General features: G+C 51.8%; 1 protein-coding gene across 1 annotated transcript; it reads right to left on the reverse strand.

The window, feature by feature from the left end:
• Window positions 1-7,351: 7,351 nt before the first annotated feature.
• Window positions 7,352-15,157, reverse strand: Upk3b (uroplakin 3B). The gene is made up of 6 exons (XM_045144306.1): window positions 15,046-15,157; window positions 14,745-14,894; window positions 14,068-14,293; window positions 9,656-9,735; window positions 8,252-8,381; window positions 7,352-7,851 (listed from the first exon to the last, which is right to left on the reverse strand). The coding sequence occupies exons 1-6, from the start codon at window positions 15,128-15,130 to the stop codon at window positions 7,692-7,694; spliced, it is 831 nt and encodes a 276-aa protein (XP_045000241.1). The 5' UTR covers window positions 15,131-15,157; the 3' UTR covers window positions 7,352-7,691.
• Between the last annotated feature and the right edge of the window lie 1,141 nt (window positions 15,158-16,298).

The raw sequence follows: 16,298 nt of genomic DNA on the forward strand, positions 1-16,298 counted from the left end.
GAGAATAAAAAAGAAAAAAAAAACAGGGTCCCGGGACAAGAAGCTAAAAGCTCTGACAGCGACATCCCAGCCCTGGCTGCTGAGAGGGACAGAGGATGGCGCTGGTGTCATTGGCATGTGTAGTACGTACGCGCGTGTGTGGCATGGGCACGGGAGTGGGCAGATGTAGATGCCTGTGCGCATGCTCAAGGCAGAGGAGGATGCTGGGTAGGGCTTCCCTCCATCTCTCATCCACTCCGAATGTGGAGCTGCAAGTTTCACGAGCCCCAGCAATTCTCTGGTCTCTGCTCCCCGACAGGCCCGGGGTTACAGATATGCATGAATATTACCAGCTGTTTACTGGAGTCCTGAGGAATCAAAGCCAGGCTCCTTTGGGCCTTACTGCATACAGCAAATGCTCTACCCTGCTGAGCCATCTCTCCAACCCTCAGATTTTTAAATATATATATATACATATATATATATATATATTTCATTTATCTACTTATTAGAGAGAGAGAAAGAGGAAGAGAGAGAGAGAGAAAATGAGTGCAGCAGGGTCTCCAGCCCCAGCAAGCGAACTCCAGATGCATGTGCCACCATGTGCATCTGGCTTATGTGGGTGCTGGGAAATTGAACCTGGGTCCTTAGACTTTGCAGACAAGAGCCTTAACCACTAAGGCATCTCTCCAGCCCTATGATATTTTTATTTATTATTTGCAAGGAGAGAAAGAGAGAGAGTGTGTATGGTCACGCTAGGGCCTCCTGCCACTCATATGAGCTCCAGGTGCATGCGCCATTTTGTGAGTCTGGCTTTACATGGGTACTGGGGAATCGAACTCAGGCCATCAGGCATTACAAGCAAGTACTTTAATCACTGAGCCATCCTTCCAGCCCATGATTATTTTTTTTTTCATGAACTTTCCCTATCCTGGGTTCTGCCGCTGTAGAGGTCTTTGTGCATGCCCTCACTCCTGCTGGTGAGGGCTGGCTTATGCTACTCAGCCCTCTGTGTCGGCTGCTGGAGCTGGAGCCTTGGATTTGGAAGGTTCTGGGTCAGCACCGTGTTTTCCCATTGGCCACACCTGGCTGCCAAAAGAGCCCCGGGCAGGTGGAAAAATCTGCACCTCCAGTATAAATGAGGTAGAAAAGACCACTGGCGGGGCTGGAGAGATGGCTTAGCAGTTAAGGCACTTGCATGAGAAGCCTAAGGACCCAGGTTCAATTCCCAGGACCCACATAAGCCAGATGCACAAGGTGGCCCATGTATCTGGAGTTTGTTTGTAGTGGCTAGAGGCCCTGGCGTGCCCATTCTCTCTCTCTGTGTCTCCATCTTTCTACATCTCTCAAATAAATAAATAAAATATCTCTTCCAAAAAGAAAGAAAAGACCACTTGCTAAGTGCTGGCTCATTGTGGGTGCTGGTTGGTGCCAGACACAACTTCTTGCTTCGTGGAAGGGAGAATCCCAGTAAAGGGGCCCCCAGATCGGTCAGAATGAGGAAGGGAACAGCGAAGATAAAATAAAGTTGCCTTTTATCCCAGCACTTGGGAGGCAGAGGTAGGAGGATCACTGAGAGTTCGAAGCCACCCTGACACTACATAGTTAATTCTAGGTCAGCCTGGACCAGAGTGAGACCCTACCTCGAAAAACCAATAAAATAAAATAAAAAAGTTGCCTTTAGCAATAATCTTAGCAACCCGGGGCTGGAGAGATGGCTTAGCAGCTAAGGTGCTTGCCTGCAAAGCTAAAGGACACAGGTTCGATTCTCCAGGACCCACATAAGCCAGATGCACAAGGTGACACATGCATCTGGAGCTCTTTTCCAGTGGTTGGAGGCCCTGGTGCACTCATTTTCTTTCTCTCTTCCCCCCTCTCCTTTTCCTCTCAAATAAGAAAATAAAAATAGGGCTGGAGGGATGGCTTAGTGGTTAAGGCGTTTGCCTGCAAAGCCAAAGGACCCAGGTTTGGTTCCCCAGGACCCACATTAGCCAGATGCACAAGGGGGCGCATGTGTTTGGAGTTCGTTTGCAGTACTTGGAGGCTCTGGCGCACCCATTTTCTCTCTCAATCTCTCTCCTGTTCTCTGTCAAATAAATAAATTTATAAAAATAAATTTTTTTTAAAGAAAGAAAATAAAAATAAGGGCTGGAGAGATGGCTTAGCGGTTAAGCGCTTGCCTGTGAAGCCTAAGGACCCCGGTTCGAGGCTCGGTTCCCCAGGTCCCACGTTAGCCAGATGCACAAGGGGGCGCATACATCTGGAGTTCATTTGCAGTGGCTGGAGGCCTTGGTACACCCATTCTCTCTCTCTATCTGCCCCTTTCTTTCTGTCTGTCACTCTCAAATAAATATATAAAATAAACAAAAAAAAAAACTTAAAAAAATAATCTTGGCAACCTTACCACATAGCTAACGGTGACACATGCTTTTGGAAAGCCCCGCTTTGCTGCTATGGAGTATGAAAAGAAAATGCAAGTTGATCTCAGGGTCAGAGTTATTCAGGAGTGATCCCGGCTCTGGTCCCGGGGTAAATAACCCTCCTCCCTTCCACTCTCATCCGTGTTGCGGTAATCATCCCAGAGAAACTCCCACCACATGAACAGCCATTGTCATCTTGGGGGGCGGAGAGTGATAACTGGCTGTGCAATGTCCCCCAGAGCCTCGTGTGTTTGTGATGGAGCCTTGATCCCCAGCCGGTGGAGCTGTTGGGAGGTGGAGCCTTGCTGGAGGAGGTGTGTCGCTGATGGGGAGGAACCTTGAGGTTCATCAGTCCAGCTCACTCAGAACGCGTCTTCCCGTGGCTGTGACAAGGCGCGGTGACCTGCTGTCTGCTCTGTGGGGGCTTTCCTCCACTGGGATGAAGCTTCCCCTTGCAACTGTAAGCGCAGTCAACCCTTTCCCACAAGCTGCTTCTGGTCAGGTGCTCTGTCCCCCCAATGAGAAGGTAGCTCCTACACGCCCCTTGCAAACAGTAAGCTTAATTATTTTCACCTGTAATGATTTTTTAGGGGAGGCAGGGGTTTCAAGGTAGTGTCTCACTGTAGCCCACACTGACCTGGAATTCACTGTGTTGTCTCAGGGTGGCCTCGAACTCATGGTGATCCTCCTACTTCTGCCTCCCGAGTGCTGGGATTAAAGGTTTGAGCCACCATGCCTGGCTTACCTGTACTGTTTTATTATTTAAGACTATTTATTTATTTAGTTTTTCGAGGTAGGGTCTCACTCTGCCCCAGGCTAACCTGGAATCCACTATGTAGTCTCAGGGTGGCCTTGAACTCACAGCGATCTTCCTACCTCAGCCTCCCGAGTGCTAGGATTAAAGGCATGTGCCACCACGCTCGGCGAAAGACTATTTTTTTAATTTGAGAGCAACAGACAGAGGAAGAGGCAGGTAGATAGACAAAGAATGGGTGCGCCAGGGCTTCCAGCCCCTGCAAATGAACTCCAGATGCATGCACCCCCTTCTGCATCTGGCTTACATGGGTCCTGGGGAATCGAACCTGGAACTGGGGTCCTTAGGCTTCACAGGCAAGTGCTTAAGCGGTAAGTCATCTCTCCAGCCCACTTAGGACTTTTTTGTTTGTTTGTTTCTTTGTTCTCAATTTTTTTTTTTTTCAAGATCCTCACTCTAGCGCAGGCTCACTTGGAAGTCACTCCTGTAGCTCCAGACTGGCCTCGAACTCATAGTTTCTCCTACCTCTGCTGCACAAGTGCTGGGATTAAAGAAGTGTGCCACCATGCCCGGCCATTTATGACTTTTTGTGAATTGCTGTTCAGGCTTGAAACCCTTCCTGAATCTCACTAGCATATTTGGCATTACAGTATTAATTTTTAAAATTATTTTTTTTAATTTTTATTTATTTATTTGAGAGCGACAGACACAGAGAGAAAGACAGATAGAGGGAGAGAGAGAGAATGGGCGCGCCAGGGCTTCCAGCCTCTGCAAACGAACTCCAGACGCGTGCGCCCCCTTGTGCATCTGGCTAACGTGGGACCTGGGGAACCGAGCCTCGAACCGGGGTCCTTAGGCTTCACAGGCAAGCGCTTAACCGCTAAGCCATCTCTCCAGCCCTAAAATTATTTTAAATTAACTATTTAAATTATTTATTTATTTAGGAGAGAAAGAGGCAGAGAGAGAGAGATGGGTGCACCAGGGCCCTCAGCTTCTGCAAACGAATTCCAGGTGCATATCTCACCTTGTGCTTGTGCTTGTGGGTCCTGGGGAATCAAACCTGGGTCCCTTGACTTTGCAGGCAAATGTCTTAATCAGTAAGCCATCCCTCTGATTGTTTTAAAAATGTTTTAGCCAGGCGTGGTGGTGCAAACCTTTAATACCAGCACGTGGGAGGCAGAGATAGGAGGATCGCTGTGAGTTCAAGGCCACCCTGAGACTACAGAGTTAATTCCAGGTCAGCCTGAGATAGAATGAGACCCTACCTCAAAAAAACAAAAAGGAAAAAAGGTGTACTAGGGCCTCTAATCACTGCAAACGAACTCTAGATGCATGTACCACTTCGTGTGATTTATGTGGGTCCTAGGGATTTAAACCAGGGTCCTTTGACTTTCCAGGCAAGCACCTTAACTGCTAAGCCATCTCTCCAGCCCCTGTGAGAACACTTCTATGTGCCTCAGTGAAGGAAGCATCGCACACCGCCTCTCTCATGTCCTCAGTAACCCCTGTCCTCCCTCTGTTGTCAAGGCCCTGATATTCATGGGCATCTCAGCTGGCGATAATCAAGTGTCCCTAGTGGCTCCTATGAGCCAGGACACCAGGGACTGGTTTCGTTCAAACTGCCTAGGGTTCTGCGGCCTTTGTCTCGCAGAGGGGTGGGGAGTTACAACATTCAGTCTGCAGCCTCCATGAGCTCACACGCTGGTCCTATTTGCCCCCATGTCCCTGAGTCGCACAAGCCAGGCGGGGACGGTTTCTTTAAAGGTCTTTCCAAGCTGAAGCAGTTCAGAGACACAATGCGCCCTGGCTGCCATGGTCCCCAAAGCAGACCGTTACTAAGGCTCCCATCTGCACACTCAACCATTTCCCTTCCTTCCTATTAACCTTAGGACCTGAGGGGTGTTTTTTTAAAAAATATATTTATTTATTTGCCAGCATAGAAAGAGAGTGAGAGAATGGCGAGCTGGGCGTGGTGGCGCACACCTTTAATCCCAGCACTCGGGAGGCCTCTGAGGTAGGAGGATGGCTGTGAGTTTGAGGCCAGCCTGAGACTACATAGTGAATTCCAGGTCAACCTGAGCTACAGTGAGACCCTACCTCAAAAAAAAAAAAAAAAAAAAAAAGCCAGAATGGATGGGTGTGCCAGGGCCTGCAGTCACTGCAAACAAACTCCAACGCCTATGCCACTCTGTGCATCTGGCTTTACATGGGTACTGGGAATTAAACCTGAGTTGTTAGGTTTTGCAGGCAAGCACCCTAACCAATAGGCCATTTCTCCTGCCTCAACAACAACAAAGAGACAGAGAGAAAGTAACGAAGGAATGAAGGAAGGGCAAGCTTCATACCTTCACTCTCTTCTCTTTTATCCACTTTACTTGCTAAATCAGAGGCTTAAGCAGAAGAGGTTGGATTCATGTCCCTCCTCTCTGTACTTCCTCCCTTACACAAGCAAGTGCCTCTTGGGAAAACAACTTGCCTATCTTTCTGTTGTTACTGGTTGGGAGCTCACTCTAGCCCAGGCTGACCTGGAATTCACTATGGAGTCTCAGGGTGGCCTCGAACTCACGGCGATCCTCCTACCTCTGCCTCCCTAGTGCTGGGATCAAAGGCGCGCGCCGCTGCGCCGGGCACTTGCCTATCTTACTTTGCAGTGCAGCGCCCACACGCCTGGCTGCCAGGAAGTCGCGTCCCCTACGGTACTCTCAAGGCCAGTCCTGAATGTTCCAGTCCTTCCGCTGTTTTCAAGGTGTCTGTAGGCTCACGCGGCGGACCCCACTTGGAGCAGCTACTTTCAAATGCCTGACCAGGAGAATTTACAGAAAAGGGAAGGATTCAGTCCAGCTTATAGTTTAGAGGGGAACTTTGTTTCACGGTGGGGAAATGCCGCAGGGCATCACAAGCAGTGTGAGTGAGTCTAGCTCCCAGCACCCAGCGGGCTGGGCTAATCAACCTCGAGGGTGACACACCTCATCCAGCAAGGCTCCACTCCCCAAAGTCCCCTTCAGCTGGGGACTGAGGGGTGAGGCTTCATCGCGAACACCTGAGGCCATGGGGGGACATTTAACTTTCAAGCCACCACAGCCACCAACTATGGATCAAGTATTTAAACGCATGAGCCCACCGGGGCACGGTCTACATTCAAACCACCACACGACTCATCAAGGAGGCAGGGCCACTCCATTAGCCCTACAGATGACAATGGCCACCCTGGACCCTTTAAGGGCACCCACTCAAGGTCACTCTAGTCACAGATTCCTTGGCCTTGGCTGCCTATCCTATCGCCCTTCTCAGGGAGCTTGAGACCACCACACTAGCAAGGAGATCCCTTACTTACCACATGGGATAACAGGAAGCCGTGCAAGGATGGTCCCCAGGGTTGGGAACGCTGCACTTTCACAAGGACACAGACTTAGCTGCGTGTCTCAGCACCCATTGCAGAGGCCATGCAACAACTACCCCCAACTCTTGTTTTTTTTTAAAGAGAGAAACTGGTGCACCAGGGCCTCAGCCACTGCGATTGAACGCCAGACTTAGGCGCCGCCTAGTGTGCAAGTGTGACCTTGCACGTTCCTGTCACCTTGTGCGTCTGGCTTAGGTGGGAATCAGAAGAGTTGGTCCTTAGATCTTGCAGGCAAGGGCTTTAACCACTAAGCCATCTCTCCAGCCCCCAACTCTGTTTATCGTTTGTTTGCTTTTTTTTGTTTGTTTGTTTTGTTTTGTTTTGTTTTTTCGAGGTAGGGTCTCACTCTAGTCCTAGCTGACCTGGAACTCACTATGCATTCTCAGGGTGGCCTCGAACTCACGGTGATCCACCTACCTCTGTCTCCCGAGTGCTGGGATTAAAGGTGTGTGCCACCACACCCAGCTGTTTTTTTTTTTTTTGTTTTTTTTTTTAAGGCAGGGTCTCACTCTAGGCCAGGCTGACCTGGAATTTACTGTGTAGTCTCAGGCTGGCCTCGAACTCACAGCCTGAGTACCTCTGCCTCCCAAGTGCTGGGACTAAAGGCGTGCGCCACCACGCTCGGCTTCCAACTCTTGTTTTATGTCAGCCTCTGGTCATCGTATGTGTTGAAAAGAGTAAGGAGTGCACCAAAGTCCAGCTTGGGGAAGCAGAGAGTTTATTGGGGTTACAGCCCACGGGTGAGGGGGCTACTTATAGGAGCCGGGAAGGCGCAAAAGCCCCCCCCCCCAGCCCGGGTGCGCACTCTTGGGGAGGAAGCGCTCCCTGCACGCATCACTTGCACAGGCAGCGGGGCAGCTGGGACGCTCTCCCCACTCTGCAAAATTGCTTCCTGTTTGCAGAACTCCGGGGAGGGGTCCTTGAGACTGCTGACAGGCGCTCCCTTGAGATCTGGGGGTACTGGCTTCCCACAGTTGGCTTGCCCCCCCCCCCCCGCATCCTCTCCCAGGTGCACTTACAGACACCCGCCTGAGGAGGGCGGCAGAGAGCCGGGAGCCCGCCAGGCAGGTGCGGCGGGACGGGGGCGGTGGCTGCGGGGCTGCTGCTGGAGATGCGGGGGGCCGGGAGCGCCCCCCGGCTAGGGACTGAGGCTGGGAAGGGGATCCAGGCCCGGCTCACAGCCCACGGGCAGCGTGGCCGCTTCGCTGGGTGGGATATGGTGGGTCATATAGCGCTTTCCCCTGAAGGAGCCGATTCGGAGCTGCTCGGGGGCTTCCTCCGGCCACCACAGGCTAGAGCTGGGTATGACGGGACAAAGAGGTGAGGGGTGGGGGGCACGCTGTGCTCCTGTGCCCTGTCTCCTGGACGCTGCCCTTGGAGGGCCTGTGACAGCTCCCCAGGGCACCATTCCTCAGCCTCCATTCTCATCCTCTCTCCATTCCATTTGATTTGTTTGTTTTCATTTTTTTTTCGAGGGAGGGTCTCGCTCTAGCCCAGGCTGACCTGGAATTCACTATGGAGTCTCAGGGTGGCCTCGAACTCACGGCGATCCCCCCCACCTCTGCCTCCCTGAGTGCTGGGATTAAAGGCGTGCGCACCTGCTAGAACCCCCGTATTTGTGGGAAGCTCCCAGACAGACACCGGGGACAGGAAGTGGTTTCTGATTGGAAAAGGTCACTTCGGGGCGTCACCACTCACAAGTGCATCGTGGAGGCTGCCAGGAAAGCCAGCAGCAGGAGACCAGCCAGGGAGGGGAGGATGGACGCGATGACGATCATGCAGCCGCTCCGCCGCCCAGGCCACGTGTCAATGGAGCTTGGTGCCTTCCCTGAACACACACAAGCTGTCAGAGGCAGCCCTTGCATCCTCAAAGCACTGGTCACCCCTCTCCCTCCATATCTACTCTCGCACCTCAAGGCTTGGCTAACTCATGGCCAGAGAGCCTCCAGAGTCCACTCACCTTCCCCATCTGACAGCCAGCCACCCCTGTTCACACGCAGACAAAGTGGTTACAGATTTCAGAACCACGAATGTCACCGCCCTGTTCCTCAGAGCCTGACATTCAAATCCTTCAGATGACAAGACCCTCCCCAAATACACACACACACACACACACACACACACACACACACACTCAGCCACTTAGATAGCCCATCTCCCAGGCAACTGCCATCCCCAACACTGGATGCTAGGGCCTTTCTTGTTGGCCAGGTGCTGTATGCGGTAACATAGAAGACAGTTTCTGCCCATGCAGGGACTGGGTACCCAAACAAGCTTGGTAAAAGCCAAGGAATGAGCTGGGATGGGAGAGGAAGGGAGGGGAGGGGAGGGGAGGGAAAAGATGTCAAGTCCGGTGTGATGGTGCACATCTTTAATCCCAGCACTTGGGAAGCAGAGGTAGGAGAATCACTGTGAGTTTGGGGCCAGCTTGGAACTACAGAGTGAGCTCCAGGTCGGCGTGGGCTAGAGGGAGAGACCCTGCCTTGAAAGAACCCAAAAACAAAAAGAAAAAAATAAAGATGCCAGGGGATATAGTTCAGTGGTAGAGCTCCTGCCTCGAACCCCCCACTGAGGGACCCAGGGGTGTGGCTCAATGATAGATTTCCTGCCTACAATCCTCCAGTGAGGGGCTGGGGGCGTGGCTCAGTGGTAGAGCTCCTGCCTAGAATCCCCCAGTGAGGGGCTGGGGGCGTGGCTCAGTGGTAGAGCTCCTGCCTAGAATCCCCCAGTGAGGGGCTGGGGGCGTGGCTCAATGATAGATTTCCTGCCTACAATCCCCCAGTGAGGGGCTGGGGGAGTGGCTCAGTGGCAGAGCTCCTGCCTAGAATCCCCCAGTGAGGGGCTGGGGCCGTGGCTCAGTGGTAGAGCTCCTGCCTAGAATCCCCAGTGAGGGGCTGGGGGCGTGGCTCAGTGGCAGAGCCCTTGCCTGCAGTCAGTCCCCAGCACTGGAAACAAACAGAAGGCTTTGGGTTGGTCCGAGCAGGTGCACTTGTGACGGAGCAGCGCCCGTGGGAGCAGGGAAGGCACACCTGAGCATGACCATTTGCAGAGGGGATTCCCCACGGGGCAGACAGAAACAAGTGTCCACTCCCCCAGCACTACCTTGGTGAAGAGCGATGGGGTCTGACCACTTGGTCTCGGCCTTGGGAGAGCCGCTGACGTCCATCAGGAGGAACTTCACGCTGGAGGCAGTGGAGGGACAGAGGTAAGACTCAGAGCTCTCCAGCCATATGAGGTGGCACAGGCCTGGTTATGCAGCCGCTTGGGAGGCTGAGGCAGGAGGATAGTAAATTCAAAGGTGCCTGGCTCCAGAGTGAGTTCAAGGCCAGCCTAGGCTACATAGTGAGATCCTGTCCCAGATAATTTTTTTTCAAGGCAGGATCTCACTCTAGCTCAGACTGACCTGGAATTCACTATGTAGTCTCAGGGTGGCCTTGAACTCATGGCGATTCTCCTACCTCTGCCTCCCAAGTTCTGGAATTAAAGGTGTGCACAACTATGCCCAGCTCAAAATAATATTTTTTTTAAATTTATTTATTTATTTATTTGAGAGCAACAGACACACAGAGAAAGACAGATAGAGGGAGAGAGAGAGAATGGGCGCGCCAGGGCTTCCAGCCTCTGCAAACGAACTCCAGACGCGTGCGCCCCCTTGTGCATCTGGCTAACGTGGGACCTGGGGAACCGAGCCTTGAACTGGGGTCCTTAAGCTTCACAGGCAAGTGCTTCACCGCTAAGCCATCTCTCCAGCCCAAAATAATATTTAAAAAGCCTCGGAAGGGGGGTGCTGGAGAGATTGTCTAGTAGTTAAGGTGCTTGCCTGTGAAGCCTAAGTACCCAGGTTCTATTCCCCAGTACTCACGTAAGCCAGATGCACAAAATGGCGCATGTGTCTGGAGTTCATTTGCAGTGGCTAGGGGTCCTGGCACATCCATTCTCTCTTTTTCTCTCTATCTGCCTCTCTCTCTCTCTCTCTTTCAAATAAATAAATGAATTATTTAAAAAGAACTACACAAATATATATATATATAAAAAGGCTGGGGGCTGGAAAGATGGTTTAGCACTTAAAGCACTTTCCTGCAAAGCCTAATGACCCAGGTTCAATTCCCCAGTACCCACATAAAGCTAGAAGCAGGGCTGGAAAGATAGCTTAGCAGTTAAGGCGCTTGCCTGCGAAGCCTAAGGACCCATGTTTCACTCTCCAGATCCCACGGAAGCCAGACACACAGAGGAGACACAAGCGCAAGGTCGCACATGCGCAGTAGGTGGCGCAAGTATCTGGAGTTCAATTCCAGTGGTTGAGGCCCTTGTATACCAATTCTCTCTCTCACACACTCGCTCTAAAAAAGCAAAAAACAACAGGGCGTGGTGGCGCACGCCTTTAATCCCAACACTTGTGAGGCAGAGGTAGAAGGATCACCATGAGTTTGAGGCCACCCTGAGACAACATAGTGAGTTCCAGATCATCTTGGGCTAGAGTGAGAATTTACCTTGAAAAACAAAACAAAACAAAACAACAACAACAACAACAACAACAAAAATCCAAACACACAAACAGACCCTAGAAGCACAAGGTGGCACATTTATCTGGAGTTCTTTTGCAGTGGCTAGAGGCCCTGGTGCACCCATTTTCTCTTTCTCTCTATGGTCGCAAATAATTTTTCTTTAATTTTTAAAATTTTATTCTATTTATTTGAGAGACAGGCAGATATATGTGTGTGTGTGTGTGTATACATTCATACAGGGGGGGGAGAGAGAGGGGGAGAGGGAGGGAGAGAATGGGTACACCAAGACCTTCATCTGCTACAAACAAACTCCAGATGCATGCACTACTTTGTGCATATGGCTTATGTGGGTCCTGGGGAATAGAACCTGGGTCCTTTGGCTTTTCAGGCTAATACCTTAACTGCCAAGCCATCCCTCTAGGCTTTTTTTTTTTTTTTTTTTTTTTTTTTTTTTTTAAGGTGGTTGGGACTATAGTTCAGAGCTAGAGCATCTGCCTAGAATCCCCCAGTGAGGGAACAATGTGGGGAAGACTCCAGGCTTCCATTGCTCTGGAGAGGTTTCACCAGCTCTTCAGTGTCAGGCGGACCCCCTTCCCATGTATGGAGAGAGTTAAGGACCATCAGGCTCAGTGGCAGCCTGGCCAGAACCCTTTTAGGCCTTTTGGGACACATGACCTTCTCCAGTAGGCCCAGTCCATCTGGGCCCCAGGCACGAGAATGGGGCAGACATCCCAGGCTTTCTGAATGAGAAAGTTCTGGTCTCTAGGAGTCTATAGGGCCATCCAAGCAGAAAAGGGAAGATGGAGGCCTCAAGTAGGGGGCCCTGGCAAAAGCATGGGGACACGGGCTGGAGAGATGGCTTAGCAGTTAAGGTGCTTGCCTGCAAAGCCAAAGGACCCAGGTTCCATTCCCCAGGATCCATATCAGCCAGATGCCCAAGGGGGCGCAGGTGTCTAGAGTTTGTTTGCAGAGGCTGGAGGCCCTGGCGCGCCCATTCTCTCTATCTGCCTGTTTCTTTCTCTTTCTCAAATAAACAAAAATAAGAAAGTGAACTGGGCCTGATGACTCACGCCTTTAGTCCCAGCACTAGGGAGGCAGAGGTAGGAGGGCTGCTGTAAGTTCAAGGCCACCGTGAGATTACATAGTGAACTCCAGGTCAGCCTGGGCTAGAGGGACACCTTACCTGGAAGGGGGTGGGGGGAGAAAGAAAACAAGCAAAAGGACAGAGGGAGTGGGAAGTCCTGAGGGCGAGTGGAGGGAGGAGCTGGCTGGCATGATGCTACCTCAGCAGGGCTAGGAGCTGTGGGAAGTGACCGGGGTTGCCCAGTGATCCCTTCAACCAGGCATCCACTGCCCCTGTGCGACATCTGAAGAAACCCCTTCATGTGCTCCCTTGAGAGAAAAACAAAACCTTCCTCCTTTCCTTCCTCCTCCTTTCTCTCCTTCCCCCTTCTTCCTTCTCTTCCTCCCTCCTTTCCCCTCCTCTTTCCTTCCCTTCCCGGTTCTACCCCGCCTTTCCTTCTCCCCTCCCCTCCGCTGTTCTTTGGTCTTCCATTCTCTCCCTCTCTCTTTCCTTCATCCTTTTCCTCCCCTCGTCTCCCTCCTTCCTTTTCTTTCTAGCCTCAAACTCACCATGCAACTATGACTGGCCTTGAACTCCTGCCTCCACCTTCCAAGTGAGGGTCTCCAGGCAGGCACCACATACTCAGCTTAAGGAAAGGTCTCTCTCTTTGTTCTTTGTTCTCTTTCATTCTTCCTTCCTTCCTTCCTTCCTTCCTTTTTTTTTTTTTTCTGAGAGAAATAATTGGTGCGCCAGGGCCTCCAGCCACTGCAATCAAACTCCAGACATGTGCATCACGGTCTTGTGCACATGCACAAACTTGCACAGGCGTCACCTTGTGCGTCTGGCTTACATGGGACCTGGGGAGTCAAACATGGGTCCTTACACTTCACAAGCAAGCGCCTTAACCATTAAGCCTTCTCTCTATCCCCCTCCTTTTTCTTTTTCTTTCTTTCTTTTTTTTTTTTTTTCTTTTGAGGCTGGATCTCACTTTAGCTCAAGCTCATCTGGAAACCACTCTGTAGGCCAAGACAGCCTCAAACGCACAGCAAATTAATGTAAGCCAATGCTATAGGGATGGGTGAGCACTGGTTGGCAATAATAAGAAGAATCTGGGCTGGAGGGATGGTTTAGCAGATAAGGCACTTGCCAGCAAAGCCAAAGGACCCAGGTTCAACTCCCCAGAACCATGTAAACCAGATGCACAAGGGGGTGCATGGGTCTGGGGTTCGTTTGCAGTGGCTGCCTCTTTCTCTCTCTCCCTCACTTTCTCAAATAAATAAATAAAAATAAAATAAATTTTAAAATAATAAGAATCTATGGGGCTGGAGAGATGGCTTAGCAGTTAAGGTGCTTGCCTGTGAAGCCTAAGGATTCAGGTTCAATCCCCTGGTACCCATGTAAGCCAGATGTACAAGCTGGAGCATGTGTCTGGAGCTGTTTGCAGTGGCTGGAGGCCCTGGTATGCCCAGTCTCACTATTTCTCTATCTGCCCTTTTCTCGCTTCTTCTTTCAAAGAAATAATAGTAAAAAAAAGACTCTATAGCTGGGTGTGGTGTGCACAGCTTTAATTCCAGCACTTTGGCAGAGGTAGGAGGACTGCTGTGAGTTCAAGGCCATCCTGAGAAGAAAGAAAGAAAGAGAGAGAGAGAAAGAGGGAAAAAAAAGAGAGAGAAAGAAAGACAGAAGAAGGAAAGAAAAAGAGGAGAGAGAAAGAAAGAAGGAAGAAAGGAAAGAGAGAAAGAAAGAAAGAAGGAAGGAAGGAAAGAGAAAGAAAGGAGGAAGGAAGGAAAGACAAAGAAGGAAAGAGAGAGAAAAGAAAAAGACAAAGGAATTGACGAGTCCAGAGGAACAGGGTTCTGAACTACTGAACTCTGGTCCCAGAGGCCGCACTTCCCTCCCCGCGTCCCCGCGTCCCCGCGCCCAGGCTGCGGGGGAGGACAGCCTACCGGTAGGGACCGGGGTCCGGGAGGGGGGCGTTGCAGTAGGGCTGCTGGCGACAGCCGAAGTCATTGCCCACGCGCAGCACGGGCACGTCCCCGCCGCCACCCTTCGGCTCCTCACAGGGCAGCTGGTCCAGGAACAAAGGCAACGTCATATAGTGGCCATCAGTCAGGAGCTGTGGGGAGGCTGGGATCTTAGCCACGGTTGGTGGGTTCTGGAAGTCCCTGGAGGCTGCAGGATGGAGGGACGGACACATAGAAAGGGCAGCAGGGAGCAGGGCGTGGTGGCGCACGCCTTTAGTCCCAGAACTCCGGAGGCAGAGGTAGGAGGAGCGCCATGGGTTCGAGGCCAGCCTGAGACTACATAGTGAATTCCAGGCTAGCCTGGGCTAGAGGAGAGCAGAGAGAAAGAAAGAGAGAAAGAGAGAGAGAGACAGGTCCTGTCCCATTGGTCAGGAATGCTCAGCCTTCACCACCTGGCCACAGCCTCCATTCTGGTCTGCAAACCATCCCCTCCCCCTCCTCAGAAGTCCCGAGAAAGCTGACCATGCCCCCCAACACACCCCGCAAAGGCCCTTCAGAACAATGCCTGTGTGTGCGCACACACATATCCAGGAGCCCATGACTCCCCTCAGCCTATGCCCCTCGCCCCCCAGGAGACCCCAGATCTCTGCACCACTCACCATTGCTGAATGCCACCACCAGCCAGATGGTTTCATTGGCCGAGGCATACCCATCAAAGACACAGCGGGGCTGCTCCAAGGAGAAGGTGGAGGCTGTGACCTTTCCTTCCAGGGTCCCGGCTGTTATCTGCGGCGTGTAAGGGATCAACTCTGTGGCCATGGAGAGGGGCAAAGTTGAACATAGGGTCCCACACACCCAAAGCAACATCTAGATAATTCTTTCCCAGGTCAGGAGGGGAGGGGTGGATTCCCATGGTCCAATCATTCCAGCAGCCCAGGACATCATGGGACCCTCGCTCACCTAGACTCAAGCTGGGTGGCAGCCACCTTAACACCATGAGGACCAGCAGCAGCCTGGGGTGAGGCTGCCACTGGGCAAGCCCCATGACAGTCAGCAAGCACCGGTTAGGAAGGCTCAGAGGTGGCCTCTGGAGGCACCCCACACCCCCCCCCGCACCTCAGCCTGGAGGAGCTGGTTAGACAGGCTGCCACAAGGGCCGGAAAGACCAGAACATGCGCAGGCACCCCACCATTCCCCTAGGGCCCAGCCAACCACAGGGCGGGGTGAGCGCTCTTCGTGGACAGACCCGTGGCCCACAACCCATGCCAGAGCTGAGGGAGTGAGGCTACTTGGACCTCCAGCCAACCTACCCCAAGGTTGCTATGTCCGGATTGGGTCTCCACCCACCTTCCCAGCCCTGAGGGAGGAGAGCCCTGGCTGGGCATAGGGCCACATGCCTGGGATTCCTGCACCCCAGGTGCCAGGAGCCACCCTCTGGCTATCCCTTCCCTCCCTGGGAGCAAGAAAAAGATAGCGAGGGGGGGGGGTTGTCGGGGAGATGGTTTAGAGTTTAAGGCACTTTTCTGAAAAGCCAAAGGACCCAGGTTCGATTCCCCAGGACCCACGTAAGCCAGATGCACAAGGTGGCGCATGCAACTAGAGTTCCTTTGCGGTGGCTGGAGGCCCCTGGCATGCCATTCTCTCTCTTTACTTGTTGCTCAAATAAATAAATAAAACTTTAAAAAATAATCGAAAATGAAAAAAATTTGAACAAAATTGGGGAAAAAAAAGTTTGGTCGGAGAGATAGTTTAGTGATTAAGGTGCTTGCCTGAAAAGCCAAAGGACCCAGGTTCCATTCCCCAGGACCCACGTAAGCCAGATGCACAAGGTGGCGCATGTGTCTGGAGTTTGTCTGTAGTGACTGGAGGCCCTGGAGCCCCAAATCTCTCCCTTCCTCCCTCTCTCTTTTTCCTCTCTGCCTCTTTATCTCTCTCTCAAATAAATAAATTTTTAAAAATCAAAGAACAAAACAAAATAACTTGGGCTGGGCATAGTGGCGCACACCTTTAATCCCAGCACTGGGGAGGCAGAGGTAGGAGGATCGCTGTGAATTTGAGGCCACCCTGAGACTACATAGTGAATTCCAGGTCAGCCTGAGCTAGAGTGAGACCCCACCTCAAAAAAAAAAAAAAAAATCTTGGGGGCAGGAGAGGTGACTTAGCAGGTGAGGCGTTTGCTTGCAAAGCCAAAGAACCTCAGTTTGATTCTCTAG

The sequence above is a fragment of the Jaculus jaculus genome, chromosome 2, assembly GCF_020740685.1.
Source record: "Jaculus jaculus isolate mJacJac1 chromosome 2, mJacJac1.mat.Y.cur, whole genome shotgun sequence".
Lineage (NCBI taxonomy): Eukaryota > Metazoa > Chordata > Mammalia > Rodentia > Dipodidae > Jaculus > Jaculus jaculus.